This window comes from Vidua macroura, chromosome 7 (genome assembly GCF_024509145.1).
Source record: "Vidua macroura isolate BioBank_ID:100142 chromosome 7, ASM2450914v1, whole genome shotgun sequence".
NCBI lineage: Eukaryota > Metazoa > Chordata > Aves > Passeriformes > Viduidae > Vidua > Vidua macroura.
The window spans coordinates 26,267,684-26,284,041 of record NC_071577.1 but is presented as its reverse complement, the minus strand read 5'-3'; the positions used below and the strand labels follow the sequence as shown (position 1 = coordinate 26,284,041).

General features: G+C 41.0%; 1 protein-coding gene across 5 annotated transcripts in view; it reads left to right on the top strand.

Moving 5' to 3' along the window:
* SMARCAL1 (SWI/SNF related, matrix associated, actin dependent regulator of chromatin, subfamily a like 1) overlaps nucleotides 1–16,131 on the top strand; it is a 35,131-nt gene extending 19,000 nt beyond the window's left edge. For 4 of the 5 annotated variants that reach the window (XM_053982065.1, XM_053982064.1, XM_053982063.1 and 1 more), the window contains 8 exons: nucleotides 4,169–4,309; nucleotides 9,089–9,307; nucleotides 10,091–10,161; nucleotides 12,293–12,395; nucleotides 13,066–13,248; nucleotides 13,737–13,837; nucleotides 15,317–15,413; nucleotides 15,817–16,131. In XM_053982065.1, coding sequence (XP_053838040.1) covers nucleotides 4,169–4,309; nucleotides 9,089–9,307; nucleotides 10,091–10,161; nucleotides 12,293–12,395; nucleotides 13,066–13,248; nucleotides 13,737–13,837; nucleotides 15,317–15,413; nucleotides 15,817–16,017 — 1,116 coding nt within the window. In that variant the 3' untranslated portion in view covers nucleotides 16,018–16,131. Of the gene's footprint in view, nucleotides 1–4,168; nucleotides 4,310–9,088; nucleotides 9,308–10,090; nucleotides 10,162–12,292; nucleotides 12,396–13,065; nucleotides 13,249–13,736; nucleotides 13,838–15,316; nucleotides 15,414–15,812 lie in introns of all 5 variants that reach the window. The other variant, XM_053982062.1, reaches the window with a different exon arrangement.
* Nucleotides 16,132–16,358: the final 227 nt, after the last annotated feature.

The window sequence follows — 16,358 nt, the reverse complement described above, 5'->3', positions numbered from 1 at the left end:
GAGGCAGAAAGTGTCAATAGTGTTACATTTCTTGTAAGCATTCCGGTTTTTTCTTCTAAGATTAGACTGGCTCAGAGACATAAACATAGGAGAGGGAGTATACATACTTCCAATATCCTTAAACCAGCAAAGCCTCAGGGATGTGGATGGAGAAGAAACAAACAAAACAAAAATTTTTCACTGATCTGTAGTGGGATCTCTTGGGTACCAGAGTGGAAAGGATTCTACTGTTTTTTTGACCTGCCAAGGTGCTGCATGGTCTTTAATTCTTCTGTAATTGCATGGAATACTGCAAGGCATGGAAACTAGGGAAGGTCCCAATGGAAAATGGATGAGTTTTTTGGAAGCATGACAGTAAGTAGTGAAGAACTGCACTGGGAACTGATAAATAAAAGGTACTATCTAATAAAAAATTCCAGTGGCATTAAATGTTCTTATGGTCTTTGTGGTCTCTATGAGCATTGCTCTCCAACACATGGATAATATTACTAATTTGATTGTTCCCATTGAGCTGCCGTTCCAGTATACACATCCTGATGTTTGCAGGGTTAAGGGTCTTTGGTTTTGTTATGGGAGTCCAAATACACTGTGTAGCTGGAATCTAAACCTTTTATGCTTGTTGCCATAGAGCAACTTCAAAATAGTGGAGAGAAAAACAGGTCCATACTGAAGGTAGAAGGTGAGGAGGGAACACAAAAATTTCTATTTCTGTCGGGAAATAAACAGCAGCTGTCTTTGGGTTCTGCATATCTGTATGGATTAGATAAATAAACCTTTCCTTATTGTCGCCTGCTGAGAGAAGGAACTTCATCTTGAAACTGAAGAAGCTGTGGGCCCTCGGCTTCATCTTCAGATCTGCTCTTACCTTCCAATTTTTTTTCCTTCTTGGAATAGAAAGGCTGTTTAATTTGTTTCAGTCATAGCTTATCACTGCTGTTTGATACACATTGTCTGTCTAGATGTCGGTTAACAATAGAAAAAGTATTTATATATTTTTTAAATAATTTTATTTTATGAAATGCAGAGCCTGATCTCTTGCCCAAGTAGAGAAACAGACTCCTGAAAGCAACTGCTACTCTTCCCCTTTACCACATCTTCTATTTCATCAGGTGATTATTTTATTATGGTCCCTCTCAGACTTTTCATTTTGCAGAATAAGCTGTTCTTAAGCTAAGCAGTTTAAAATGACACAGTAAGCAAAAACTGGGGACACGAGTAAATGTACAGCCAGAACCAGCCACACTTATTTTTAAAAGTATGTCAGTCTGATAGCATATGGCAGAGCTCCTGCTGGGAAATCCATTTAACACAGAGACAGTCATTGTATGTTAATGAGGCTCTTCGTGTGGTCAGTTATTTGTCTGTCACATAACCACTCCACTCCCTTTGAATCATTGGTTGCTGGGACTTGACCTCTAGAGTAAGTGCCATCATTTCATAAATTATTCTTTGACTTTCAAAAGTGACTTTGTAAATGTTTTTACAGCTGTGGAATTAATTCTTGCTGGTGTATTTTGTAATGCTACAAAGCCACATTTGTCTTAGGCTACTTAGTAAATGAGAGCTGCAGACCAGGTCTCCACCAGTTCCGTGAGCTCAATGCCTAAATGCAACTGAGCAGCTAATGCTAGTTCATCTGTGTGGAAATAAGTATCAATTGATTACAAGATCTGATTTTGTTAGAAAGTCCTTTCTGGCCCCTGCAATCTTATTTTCTGTGGTGTTGTTCCATATTATTGTTACAGACCTTTGAAGAAAGAGGCTATGTGCTCACTCTTGGCAGCACAGAAGATTCAGCAGGAAACAAGAATTAAGCAGTGATCAGTAGAGGCTTCTCTGCAGGAGCAAATCTTTATTGGCATCTATTCAAAATGAGTTGCCACTAGAAAAAGAAATGGGAATCAAAGCCATTTCTTTCATCCAGAATTTAAGTCAGCCTTCAACACTTGGAAATTTGTCGTCCTAGGGGCTTTTTTTCCTTCTGTTCTTTCTTGAGCTCCATCTGTCACAGGTTTTAAAACTGAAAGGGACCTTTGAGATAATGAGTTAGACCACCTATGTTCCATGAAATTTTCTGGAATTAATTTCTGAAGTTCTTCACAGCTCTTGTAGAGTTAGTGTCTTTTGGGGTTTGGTTGGTTGGTTTTGTTGTTGTTTTTATTGCTTACCTTTCAGTTTGCTTTAAATGGTTAATTAGAAGACATGGCACAGCCCTTGGTAAGAGCTTGCAGTGTTTGAATACCCTTTCTGTTCAGAAATAAGTTACACACAACAAAGCAGCAGCTGGACAAGTTTAGAATTCAAATAACCTGTAACTTCTTCATCCTCTCTTTTGACACCTATTTAGGGACTGGGGAAGGAGCCTGAATAATTGTTTTGACTACTGGGGAATTAGTTCCAGCCTCATCCTATGCAGCTCCCAGGAAACACTGTCTGAGAAGAGAGAGCCTTGAGAACGGCATAAACACTTTCAACACAGTTGGGTTTATGTTGCATTTATTATGTCCCTGGTCTCTTTTGAGTGTGTTCTTGCTTTAGCTTGATCCAGAGTTTTCTTACATGAGATGTCTGTCATCCCATGCCTTCATGTTTCCTTTTTTCTGGCAGTTACTTTCTGTTGGTCCATGAGGAACAAGTTTAATTTGGAGGTTTCTTGCACTTGTGGGACTTGCTTCTCTTGCTTTTTATCAGATTTCTCAGGGTAGTGTGAGTTTCTTCCTCAAAGGTTTCTGCTAGATGTCAGATATTGTCTGAGTTCTATTCAGTTGTCCTCTAGTGTTACCTTAATTTGTAAAAAGGACCTAATTTCTGCTTGATCAGTTTCCTCATGGGATATGTTATCTCTGGTTTCTGTGACTCCTTCCTCTTTTGAGTAGCATTAGCACCTCTGTCTTGTGCAAACTCTCACCTTCTGACATCCTCAAAGGTTTGACCTCTCCTCTTACTTAGTTCAGTAATATTCTGCTTTTTTAACTGTTCATGGGAATTGTCTGATCCTGGTGGTGATCACATTTCCCTCTGATCTGTTAAGCAGGGATTATTGGGGAAGGCAAGCCCCACCTTGATCACAACCTATATATAAATAGCTGATAGAGTCTTGAATTAATTTCCGGAACTCTTTTTCCACCAGGTTTGATTGGTAAGTGGATGAAACAGCTGAATAGATCTTGGTGACTTGTTGATCTCAGTGAAATGATAAAAGAATTAAATTTTCTTTTTCATTTAAATGTGAATGAGCTGTTGGAACAGATGTCACTCAACAATCTCTTTGTTATTTTAATGAACCTGCAATAAACCATGTAGGAAATTGAAAGGCACGTGTAATTTAACTACAGTATGTGAATTTACAGCTGTAGAAATTCATAGCTTTTATCTAATAATAGAATTAGGTAATAGTGGCAGTATGAAGGTAGAAGTGTATCTTGGAGACTTTAATGTCTATAGAGTAATTTTTGCCCCTTCTTCTTGAGAGCACCTACTTTAGATGCAGGCTTTCTGTCCTCTTCCTGTCTCCCCTACAATACATTTTGCAATCTTCTTACATGATTTGTATTTATTCTCTCATGTTCTAGCATCCAGCCAGATGGGCCTACATTCACCATTGGCTGTCAGATCTTCTAGCATCAGAGAGCTTCATTTTTTTCTCCTTGCTAATATAATTTAAAAAAAAATTAACAAAGAAGTAAGAAAAAAATCCTTCTTCTTTGTATCTCTTCTGCTTTTTTGAGAAAGACAGCCTGCTTATGTCTTGCTGTGGCAGGTTTATTATGAGAGAATTTATTTTGGAGGTGGGGATGTACCTGTGAGGGTGTGTCATTCTCCTGTGATAGCTGGTGCCAAGTGAAAAGTTAAGCCATGCATAAGATGTGTCTAGTGGGTAAATGCTGATTCAGAAAGTAGTGTAGTAAAAATGGATGTACCCTTCTCTTAGAGCAAGTGGATGGGTATTAAGAAACTGTGTGGCTTGTCCTACTCCCTGGAAGTTTGAAGTACTGTGCTTGAATGTCTTCAGGCAGTGATAGCTGAAAGTACCTGTGAAGGTGAAGCACTTTTCTGTTTAGGGTACTTGAACGGAGGGTCTGGGATTTTCTTTCAGGACTGTGGTGACTTCCTAAGTTCTGCTCTGTTGTAAGCTGTATGGTAATGATGCCCTGCTTGGTTTTCCCAGGCTGCCAAGAGAGTGATCCTGCTTTCGGGAACACCGGCCGTGTCGCGTCCTGCGGAGCTCTACACGCAGATCGCCGCTGTGCAGCCGACCTTCTTCCCACAGTTCCACTCCTTCGGGCTGCGCTACTGTGATGCCAGGAAGGTACTTCCCTGGGAAAGTGGCAAACTGGGACTCTGCAAACAGCACTGATTTTTTTCAAAATGTGGAGGCTTTTCCGTCCTTCTTCTTTCTGCACGATATTACATCTTTTTTGAGAAAGTTTCTCTGGAACATTTTGAAAGTTTGTAAACTGAGGAGATATAGGTGCTGCAGTGGTGGGCCTGAGACATGAAGGCAGTAGTGTTTCTTGCCTTGAAAGCCATGGAAATAAAAATGGGGGAAAAAATCCCCAAACAAATGTGGTCATAACTGGTGAAAGGAGCCTATTCTTATCAGATCTTGCCCCCCCCCCCCCCCCAGTTTTTAAAAGGGTCAGAGTAGCTAAGGGGCCTTTAAGCAGCTGCAGATTTGGGCTAATTGATTTTAGAAAAATAAAAAAGAGCAAACAAAAAACCCTAGTTTCTAGTCTTAGTCACTGTTTGATAAAGGACTTCGTTGCTTGGGATTTTGGATTTTATACCTCCAGGTAAGTAAAAAATTGAAGACTTGCAGACTATATCTTTGTATTCCACCCTCTTCTAATTTAGGAGATGGATGCAATCCTCAGCATATTTTGAAAATAACTCCTCTCCCAGCTGCTCAGCAGTTGTTTCCACAGAGTTACTGAGTCCAACCACTGCAAGAATTTGGCTTTGCACGAAGCCAACATTTGCAGCCACAATAGCAAATGTCTGCCTTGCTGCCAAGGTATGGGCAACTCACCTGTACTTGGATTTGCCATCCCTAGGGCAGTTGTGTGTATTGGAACACACACTGCTAAGAGAAGAGCTGTTGCTGCTGCTTCTTGTACACAGAGGCTCTAGGATCTTCTGTGCTGGTTTGCATAGACACAAAAGAAGGACTCAAATTTCCCTATAGCTCTAATTTGGAGTGTTCAGCAAAGTGGTTGGAAACATCAAATGACCATTTCAGTGTTCAAAAATACATACTGAAGAGCTGAACATCATCAGTGTATGCCATAAATATAGTTACAGCTATTTGTAGGGCTCTTATGTTTGTTTTCTTTTCTGTTTGGGGTAGCTAACATATACCAAGTTTCCACCAAGAAGATTCTTACTGCAGTCTCACATAAAATTCTTGAATCCCCTTTTTCCTAGATCTGAATGCCCACTTGCTTTCATAGCCAGTGTAGTGCTGTTCTGTGTATGTCCAAGTGTGCAAGTCAGAGGAGCACTTAATTGGCTTTGGTAGTCAAGTGCTGATGCCATTTATTAGAGAAAGGCCATTAGCATGCAGAATCACAGAGCGTCAGTCCTGTGTCTCCATCCATAGTAGGAATCATATGGAGGGAGAGGCCACATCTTCTGGTAAGCTTCATTATCTTTAAAACGGAAAGATTCCTTTCTGAGCATTCCTTTCAGAATGGTTCCTAGAGGGAAATGAAGAGATAGAGTTTAATCTTCTTGGTTTTATGCAGCAAAAAGGAAAGTTCATTTGCAGCATATGAATATGAGTCTAAGTAGGTTTGGAGTTTGATAAGCCCTGTTAAGGGTAAAGTCCTGCACAAGTAGCTGTCATTTCAATTATGAGGCAGATGAACCTTGGATAAAAGAAATAAAATTGTTTTACAGGATCCAGGTTGTTACAGTGTAAATGACTTTTTAACCTTCAGTGAAACTCAGCATGGAGGTCACAGTCTATATCAGCTTCCCTTCAAAAGCTTTCAGGATTTCTAATACAATTTTCTTTCTATGTTTGACCTGCCTCTCCTGGACAATTGAACATTGTTGGTCTTCTCCATGCTCACCTGGGACATTTTGTTACAGTTAATGTCAGTAAATGATAGCATGAACCTGGGAGGAATTTGGTTGTTTGGAGAAGTAGGGCTGCTGGAAATGAAGAGATGTAGATAGCATTAGAGAAAAAGATGGGACTGCTGAATATGGGTTGCCATAGATCCACTTGGGAATGAAAAAATTTAAAAGGTGATTGTAGTTGGTTCCTTCATGACTGTAGAGTATCCCTGACATTTGTTGCTGTAGCTCTAACCTGAGACTGTGTTAGGAGTTGCATCCTCTCTGAAGAACTGTTGTGGTACTTCTGCTGTCAATACTCAAGTAAGTTCTGCTTTCTGTCCTGAAATTGGCAGCATTATGAGTGGAGATAGAATTGCACAGAACCAGAGAGTCTTTGCAAGGCTTTTGAAGATGTGTAAGGATGAAGGGTGTTGTGTTACGTAAAAAATGTTTTAGTATTAGTAATAAATCCAATTGCACTATAAGATTAAAGAAAAATTGGCAAACCTCATCCATTCAATTTAAAACTAAAGTCTGACTAGTTTCTGTTTCAAGATTTTATGACAGAAAATTGCATATACCTGGCAGATCTGATTAGAAAAGTTACAGAAATTTATAAGTTTTTATTAATTCATCCTCGCAGCATCTGTACTTTTAAAAATGCAGCAAGTGAAATGTCACCTGTTGTTTAGAAGATGTCCCAAGACTGTTTCCCAAAATACATGCTGTGAATTCATTTTTCAAATTGGCTGATGTTGGCAAATATTAAGTAATTTCTATCTGAGCACATGCTCTGAATTTGTAAGAGTTTGGCAGCTTCTGCTAACACTGTAATAAGTTTACTGACTCATGTAAGATGCTGTAACACTTTGGTAAGAAAATCACAGTTGGAAGCATGTGTTCTGGAATGTTATGGATCAAAGTCAGATGTGTATTTTGGCAAAATAAATGTCCCTTTATTTTCTTTTCCACAATAGGGTATACTAAAGCAAATTTTAATAATTCCAAAAGTAATTTTCTCTTTATAACTAACTAGGTGCAGCACAGAGCTAGAATGTTTCCTTGTATGCAAATCTTTCCAGCACCATAAGCAATATAACCTAAACATGCTGTGGGGACTCTGCCTGTATGTGCTTTTTAACACGACAGTAGATGGTATCTGGGCTCTGTTTGTGCCTTGTTCTTTGCCTTATGAGAATGCTGCTCTTCTGAAATCAGTTTGGCTATGTGAACATAGAGCATACGTATACTTGCTTGTTACAGAAGTGGAAAGTGGGAAAACATGGGCTTTTAAGTGGAAAGAGATAGCCCACAGCAGGCCTTGCTGAGCAGCCTAATCATGTTGGTCCTTCCTACTCACCTACCAGTGCACTGGGCAGTGTGGGCAGTGGGCTTTGGAGGCTGGGCACAGCACCAGGGGGGTCCTTCTTGGTTCTGTCCATCTCCTCTGCTGGGCCCACGGAGCCTGAGAAATGCAGAAGGGTAGCATAAAGACTGTGGCTCAGCAATGTCAGCTTTCATGTGGAATGCCTAAAGCTAATAAACCCAGGTAGACTTGAGCTAGCTTTCTGTGGGCCTGAGGGATGCATCTGTGTTGCACTCGGTTTCAGGGAAGCAGAGCAGTGATACCCATGCTGATCTTTTAAGGGGTTGGCTAAGATCCAGGTGGGCTTATTAACTCTAGCCCTGCACCACTGGGCTGTTGTCAGAGTCAAAGTTTTAATTCTGGAGGATTCAAACTGGCTATTTGTTTAGGGTTTGAATTGTTTCCTGCTTTAATGAACCAACTGTAGCTAATCAGATGGTGCCATAATTATGTAGGAGTAGATTAAGTCAGATGAGTTTAATGATGGCTATAAGTACCAGAATCTGAAGTCAGTTAATGGTTCACATCAGTACAAAATGGCAATAGGATTGCAGATTGTTTTATCTCAACCTGAAGTAGGAACATTCACATTTTGATGCCCAAGAGGTCTTACTTGCCTATAAGCTCTTTGATTCCTCCGCTTCCTGTCCCACAGCATGTTCTCATTCCTGTTCATCCAAGCAGCACCACCCCTTAAGACAGTCAGTAGCATGACTAACCTTATGATTTATTTTTTGTCTCATGCATTCTAGGAGAGGATGGAGGATGCAGTGAGTCTCTCTTTTACTTCCATTTATGTGTTGTAGCAGTTTTCTCTTGGGGAAGACAAAATCAATATAGATATTTAAGGTTAGATAGGCTGTGAGGTTGCTGGTAGGAGAAGTGATGAGCTGAGCTTAGTTGAACAGGTGTATATTGCTTGTATACAGGATCTTGAAGGATAGGCCAAGTTCAGAGGGGTGTGCTTCAAGAAGGAGTAAATGAATGGCTTGTTCAGAGGAGCTTTGAAGTGATCATGCTTTGAAGAGACAATGTTTGGAGTAATGTCTTTTGGGCCACAGTTTATTTCTGATTTGCTTGAGTCTGAGCCAAACACAGTAATGGCAGAAATAGAGTATGCCAGGAAGCAGAGCAGGAGTCAGGTCACAGTGCAGAACAGGCAGTTCTGACCTAGCATGTCAGACAAGTGTAACAACTCTGTGAAGGCATCTGGGTTAAGGACGTTTGTCCTCATGCTGTTAGAGAATATTTTTCTGTGTTTCTGCTTAAAGCTGAGATAAATGTGCATGCACAGAACTGCAGTGAATTCTTTTGGCCTGCTCAAAGCTGCAAGTGGAAAGCAGCAACACCTTGCTGTGTGAGAGTGAATATCAGGGCACAGGGCTGGAGAAGGGATTCTTGCCACCTTTCTGCATAGTCTTCTTCCCTGCACCTCCCTGGGCTCTTGTAGCTAGGAAGAAGGGAAGCTTGTAAGTAACCTTTTCATGTTGAGTGGATTAGTTTGAATGCTTCTACCTTATTGCCATTTTTGTCAAACCTCCTGCTGACCATCAAGTTTTTGCCTTGTCCAGATTCTCTGGAAATTTATTCTGCATTTGGATTGTATGCAGAGCAGTCCCTTACAGGTTTGATACTGATAACTGCTTTGATCTTTCCCAGATGCCATGGGGTTGGGATTACTCTGGATCATCCAACTTAACTGAACTGAAAATTTTGCTGGAAGAATCCATCATGATCCGACGCCTGAAATCAGATGTGCTTTCCCAGCTTCCAGCAAAGCAACGCAAAATGGTTGTGGTGGCTCCTGAAGGTGTTAGTGCAAAGACCAAAGCTGCCTTGGCAGCTGAAGCAAAGAAGATGGCCAAAGGATATGAAAGTGTAAGTCAGAAACTTATTTTCACGATGAGCCACTGCTATTTCACGTACTTTTAATTTAAAAAACTTTTTCGTGAAAAAGCAGTACCCTGAGTTCCACAGGTCAGAGCCACACCTTATGTGAAGCCACAGTTTTAAATGAGTGTACAGCACAATCAAAACTAGTTCAGCTTGATTTGCTTTTGATCTAAGTTGTCTACTTTGTCCCTTTGTGTGAAATACCATTTCCTCTCTTTTTTTTTCTCTTGTTAGTAATTTCTAATTGTCTTTCACATCTCTTGCCTCTCTACTTACTCTCCTGTCCAGCCTTGCAATCTCATCCACCCTACAAAAACAGGCTTATTTGAGTTGTGTTGTGAACAGAGCAGTAGCCAAAAATGTGAAGGGTTTATTTTTGCTTTTCTTGCTTGTTTTCCTTGTATGGGTGGAAAATGCATGTTCTAGGCTCGTAGGTTGCTAATACAGTTCTGTAAGAACTTAGGGGTTTTTCCTTGCCATTTTAGTTGGGACACGCTTTCTCAACTACAACTGCATTTGTGATACACTTGTCATCCAACTCGTAGGAGTTGAGTGGGAGGTAGGGAGGGAGGTGTCTGGGCTGTGTATCTGCTGTACCTAATGGCGAGTAGGAGACTTCCCCCCTCCAGGCCTCTATTGTTGTGCTTTTTTAGGCTGATTTTTTCCTAGCAAAGTGTTTATTGGCAGCAGCAGAAATACCAGATCTGTAAGCAAGAAGGAGAAAAGGCATTTTTGAGACTCAAATTTGTCTGTCTCTTCCTTCTACAGAAACAACAGGAGAAGGAAGCCCTTCTTGTCTACTTCAGCAGAACAGCAGAAGCTAAAATCCGCTCAGTCATGTAAGCTCCGTGTCACTGCTTCATTCTTGCCCAGTAAAATGTGGTTTTCTGCTGAGAAGAGGGAGATAGTGCCTTAGAGATAACAGTGCAGAGACATGAAGCATAGCCTCAAGTCAGCCTAGAAAAACTTGATTGTAATTACAAGGCACTAAACATTTTCTTCTCTTGGGGTTCTTTGGCTGAATAAGTCTTCTGGTTTCATTCCAGATACAAATCTAAACTGTTTAAAATGACTTTGTGTTTCAGACTTGGATCAAATACCCTGGTCTGGACCCTTTTTCAATTTAAGGAGCAGGGAAATAATGAAACTAAAAGCATCAACAGAATTTGAGAAAACAAATGCTGCAGCTCTGCTGCAGCAGGAATCCTGAACCAAAAAGCTTATGAGATGGGCTTAGCTTTAGTTGTACTGTGCTTTAAGAATCTCACAGCTCCTACTGAAGTTCTTGGCTCTTCCACAGAGCTCACATGGGACCTCAGTAGTAAAATTTTTGTGCCACATGTGTGCTTTTAACTCTCTTTTCCCTAGAAGTAATTTCTTTCTGTGCACTTTCATCCTTAGCCTTTTTGCTGGAACTGCAAAGGAGTTGCTTTAGGTCATAGCATAACTTTCTAATAAGTAATATGGTAATGTGAAAATGGTTTACTTTCCACAGCTCTCTGAATGTAAGGACCTACTGATGTGCACTGTGTGATTTCACAGTCACAGACCTTGCTGCAAAATTTGCTTGTTTGGCACAGAACTGTACTTCATAGTCCCAACATTCATTTCTGTAGAAGAGTTTCTTCCTTTTATGTTAGTGAACAGTTACAAGACTTGTGTGTTTTTATTTCAGTTACAAGTGCAAACTGAATATAAAACCATAAAGTGCTGTTTATTTGACTCTCTAGTAGGAAGTAGTCCATTTTTTCCTGGGGTTTAGTAGAATCTAAAATATCAGTTACTACAATCTGCTAAGGTACAGTACCATCTAACTAATGATACTGTCCTCTGATCATCAGCATTTCTGTGTCTTACCCTTAATGACCCCTTATCCTCCATTGCTTCCACTGAAATGACTTGCCATTTGTTAAATAGAATGTGGGAATGAGATATAAAATGATTGTGATGTGTTGGTTGGCTTACTACTCTGAATGTTTGCTTTGATATTTGTTTTCAAATACTGCAGCCCCACTTCTCTCCCAGATTTCTTTGTCAAAATAATACTGTCATGTAATGGATATCTGAATATTATGAACCCTGCGAAGTTATCTGCTATCTTAATACAGTACTGGAAATCCTTCTTGGTCCTTTGTGACAGTTGCTGCTGACCTGGATGTGCTGACTTTAGCAAAGGTCTTGGTATTCCTGATCTTCTCAACAACTTTGCTGTTCCAAAGAAAAAATTACATCATCTGTATGGGCTTATAAGTGTTCCTCAGGCTCCAGTTAACCTGATTGTAATACAAGTTACTACATAGAAATGGGTTCTATAGTTGTGCTGCTAGTCCATGGGAAAAGCTAGATGTTTTCATTTAAGTCACTTAAAAGGAGCCTTGTTGCCTCTCATTGGCCATTAGCATGCATTCTTATGCATGTGGATAACTCCTAGAAATAGCTGACAAATTTAGATATTTAAGCTGGAATAAATTGTCAGTAGGAACCCTTGCAAGAAAAGGTATTTTTTTCTGAACATTGTGTTTAGAGGTGTTTTCTTCTGATATAAAAACAATCCCAAATAAACTCAGGAAGTTTAACTGCATACAGATTAGTGTATTGTGATTGTACAGAAGTTCAAAATACAAGATGGGTGAGTGAGATTGTAATTAAGTATAGATGACCTTCAGTTGATTGGCGTGGGATGTCATATTCAAAGTAGGATATAATAAACTGATTCTCTTTGACACCCAAGTAAAATGTAGGCAGCTGTCTGCCTGTGGTGAAGAAAAACTGAGGGAATTTTCCTTTCTGTATTTTAATCTATAGAAGACTTGACTTGCTGCTTGCACTTTACTGCGGCTTTTTATGCTAGCCTGTTTCCTAGTGTTTGTGTATAGATGGGCAGTATCTTCAAAATTTGTTGTGAGCAAAGTCTGTATTCTCTCAGCGCGTAATTTTATAGTGTTTTGGTGTTTTTCCTTTTTCATGTAGAGAATACATCCTGGAGTTACTGGAAAGTGGGAATAATAAATTCCTGGTGTTTGCTCATCACAAGATAATGCTGGATGCAGTAGCTGCAGAGCTGAAGAAGAAAGTAAGTGACTGACTGATTTGGCTTAACTTTATCACTGTTCCAGCTTCAAAGCTGTTGAACAGACCCCTGGATTTATGGCTGGTCAGATAGTTTAGGACAGTTAATGACAGAGATGATTTCTACTTGCTGTGCTTCTGAGTGTGCCCTTCACCGAAGGAGCTGAGCTGTCAGGGTGAATGCCTCACAGCATGCACTTTGTATTAGCTGAACGGCTTTTATTGTATTTAATGGTCTTTAATTCCACTGTCTGCCCTGGAGCTTGTGAATTCTTATGTTACCCTGTGTGGCTGTTGTTCTCCAGGCTTTCCTCAAAGGGAGAATGAGACTACCCAAGCCCACCATCTCTGCCTGCTTTTACCTCTGTGGTGCTTTTACATTTTTGAACTAAGATACTGTAGGGAGAGTTGATAGACCTGCCAGTCATTTCTCTTGACTTCTCTTGTTTGTCTAACTTTTCATGTGAGATATCCATTGATACTCCTAAAGCCTGCTGGGTCATGCTGGAGCAGTGTGAAGAATGATTTAAGATAACATTCTGGACTATAACCCACAGTGGCACTGGTGACTTTGCTCAGTGGCAGTACTGGACGTGGGATCCACTAAAACATGGAGGGAGTATACAAGAAAGGGGGCACCAGGTCTCTAAACATCACCTTCTGCCTTTTCACAGCACGTTGAGCACATTCGCATCGATGGCTCCACATCTTCAGCTGAGCGGCAGTCTCTGTGCCAGAAGTTCCAGTTCTCAGAGAAACAGGCTGTGGCTGTCCTTTCCCTCACTGCTGCAAACATGGGCCTGACATTGTCTGCTGCAGATCTGGTGGTGTTTGCAGAGCTCTTCTGGAACCCAGGGGTCAGTGTCCTGGAGGGGACAGGGGTGGGATGTTCCCTGGAGAGCAGAAACGTTGCTGATTAAGAGATGTAATGGGCAGGCAGCTTTCTCTAGGGTTTGTCTCTTTCTGATGTCTGCTGGCTCTGCAACCACAGGTGCCTGGGCTTGAACATGTGAGGCTGGTTTACACAGCTTGCAGGCAGAGGAAGGTGGCACAAAAGGGAAACACGCTTCTGTCTTTATTTGACAAAGCTCTTAAAGGTTTGCCCAGCCAACACCTGAAAAGGTCCATCATCAGTGCTGACCCTCTACTTTGGAAAACTGTTGAGTGCCTTTTGGGAACTGGGAGTACCAGATTACTTTTTGGCTTACTCTGAGAATACAGGTCTTAACAGGATCCAGATAAGAAAGAGTTGCTAAGCAGAAGAAATGAGATCCTCTGTTCTCTGGTGCTTACACTGTTTCTCAGATGTTGTAGTTTTCACTTTTTGTGATGTTTTTACATTAAGATTTTGATCCAAGCAGAAGATCGGGCACACCGAATTGGCCAGACCAGCTCTGTTAATGTTCACTACCTGGTGGCTAAAGGCACAGCAGATGACTACTTATGGTAAGAAGTGAGAAAGACGCTTTGGTTCTCCTGACACGTGTTTACACTGTTTGTAACATATGTGGTGTGAGGGGTTAGTGCTAGTGCTGATTTCCACGGCCTGTGGGGGGAGGATCAATATCTGCCAGGGCTGCTGCAAGCTGGTGACATGGCCTGGCTGCAGTGGGCATGACTGAGTGGCTGACAAGCAGGAGGAATAAAAGCAGTTACCTGACAAAGAAAGGGCTCTCAAGAGAAATTCTGGGAGAGCTGATGCATCTAAAACCTTCAGTCTCTCTGTAAGGAGGAGGAATTGTCTCACATACCAGCCCAGAACATTCCTGTGCTAGAGTACTGTAAAGTGCTGAGACTCAAAGAAAGTCAGCAGACACTGGACATGGTTCAGTGTATTGTAGATCAGTTCTGAGGAGCTGGCTGCTGTGTGCTTGGACTGGGAGCTGTGGAGGAGGACTGCACTGTTGCCTTCCTCTTGCTCTTCAGTGAGCCCTTCAAATAGATTAAAAAGGTGCTATTGACCCACGTCTGGATAGTTGTGGTATGAGGCTTTTTGGCTCCAGTGAGAGTTACCAGTGGACAGTAGTTCTTAGGGCTGGGGAATCTGACATTTGGGGTAGGCAGGATCTGAGGAATCTTTAGTGCTGCAAGGGAGATGACCTGCAAATGATGACAAGAAATTATTCACCAGCTGCTTAATTTAAAGTCCAAAATTACATCTTTATTACCTTGTTTAAAGGAATGAATGAACTAAGTGAACTTGTGCAGTTTCCAGAATATCATGATGGCAAGTAATTATAACCCTACAATGCAAGGATCTGGAAACTGATGCATCACCCAAATTTCATGGAAAGTTAATGACAGTAATTCTGCCTTTATTTGTGAAATGCTGTCTGTGTAGTCATTAGTGCTTAATGGGGAAGAAATACGGCTCTTGAAAGGACAGTGGCATCTTTTTAAAGACAAGAAAAAGAACAAGAGGACAAGGCTACTTGGTAAATGCACTAACTGTGCTGTGGCATTGGCATCTTTCAGTGTCCAGTGTGCAGGTGTGGCCGGGACCTCTCAGCCTCTTGGGCCAGTGATGGATTCTTCCTCCTGCTGTACATTGGGAATTATCCTTGAAATGCTGCTGTATCTGTTGTTGGGGTTTACCATTGCTTGCCTTGGAGACTTTTAGCTGCATCTTTTTGGTCTGACTTCATACCACTGGTGTTGTCTCAGTCATCTAGTTTCTCTATTGGACGTATGTGTTCTCCAAATGTTTATAGCCCAAAATCCTCTAATTGTTACTAATTTAATTGATTGATACCTTAAGACAGTATACAGTGATTATAACCAAGAGCAGGACAGGTCAAGGAACCAACAAAGTTTGGTAGAAAAGCCATCTTTATTTCCAGTTGTATCCTTTTTTAATCTACACATAGTAAATGAAGCACTGTCCTTGATTTTTTCCTTTCAGTAATATCCATTTATCACTCCTAGGCCAATGATTCAGGAGAAGATCAAAGTGCTGGGTGAAGCTGGTCTTTCAGAAACCAATTTCTCTGAAACAGCTGAGTCAACTAATTACTGTCCTAAGGTAATTGACCTGAAAGAATATTGGTGGTCCCTGGGAGAGGCTGAATGGGCTTTGGCTTGTGTACACATCTAGATTGGCACAGGTGGCCTTACACCTGTTCTGCCTTTAATGCCACAGACCAGATTGTTCAGCTCCTCCCAGGATACACACCTTGGCTTGGACTCTCCACAGAAGTCCAAGCCTGCTACTTGCAAGGAGACCTGTTAGCATCCATGTCATATATATATGTCTTTGAGTATATAATGTATGAGATACATGTAGGTGTGTATCATGTATGAGATACATACGGGTATGTATCATGTAAGGTATGATCTACACATGTGCACTGTGTAAAGGGAGTGTCCTCTGATTTTGCTCACTATGTTTTGCATAACATCCTGTTCTCTTTTGTTTCCTTAGCCAGATCCAAAGCAGAAGACTATCTATGACCTTTTCCAAAAGACCTTCTCCGAGAGCAGAGATGACGCTGATGATGTTTTGTTTTTGGAGGCAGCTGATGCTGGCTGTGAGTTTGACTCTGGCAGTGCCTTGCAAGACAGAGAAGCAGAGACATGTTCAGCGAGTCCCAAAAAAAAGCGGCGCATTGAGGAAGTGTAAAAGGTGACAGCTAAAGATGGCAGCTAAGAGATATTTTTTTAAATTAAAAAAGAAAAACCAAAAGCCATCATGTATTATTTTTTTTTATTTTTTGAAAATAAAAGATTTGAAGTTTTCTGTATCTCTGTATCTTCATCTCAAAGGATGAGAAGGCAGTCTGACAGTGTGACAGATGTGCAGCACACACCTGGCAGCCTGCAGGGTTTGCAGTCCTGGTTTTGTTGATGACTGAATGGACATGGGCAAGTATCATTCTGCTGTGTTTCAGCATGTCAGCTTCCACAGTTGTTTTGTTTAAAAAGCAGATAATGGTTGTCTGTCCCCAGGGCAGAACTCTTGAGAAAAGCA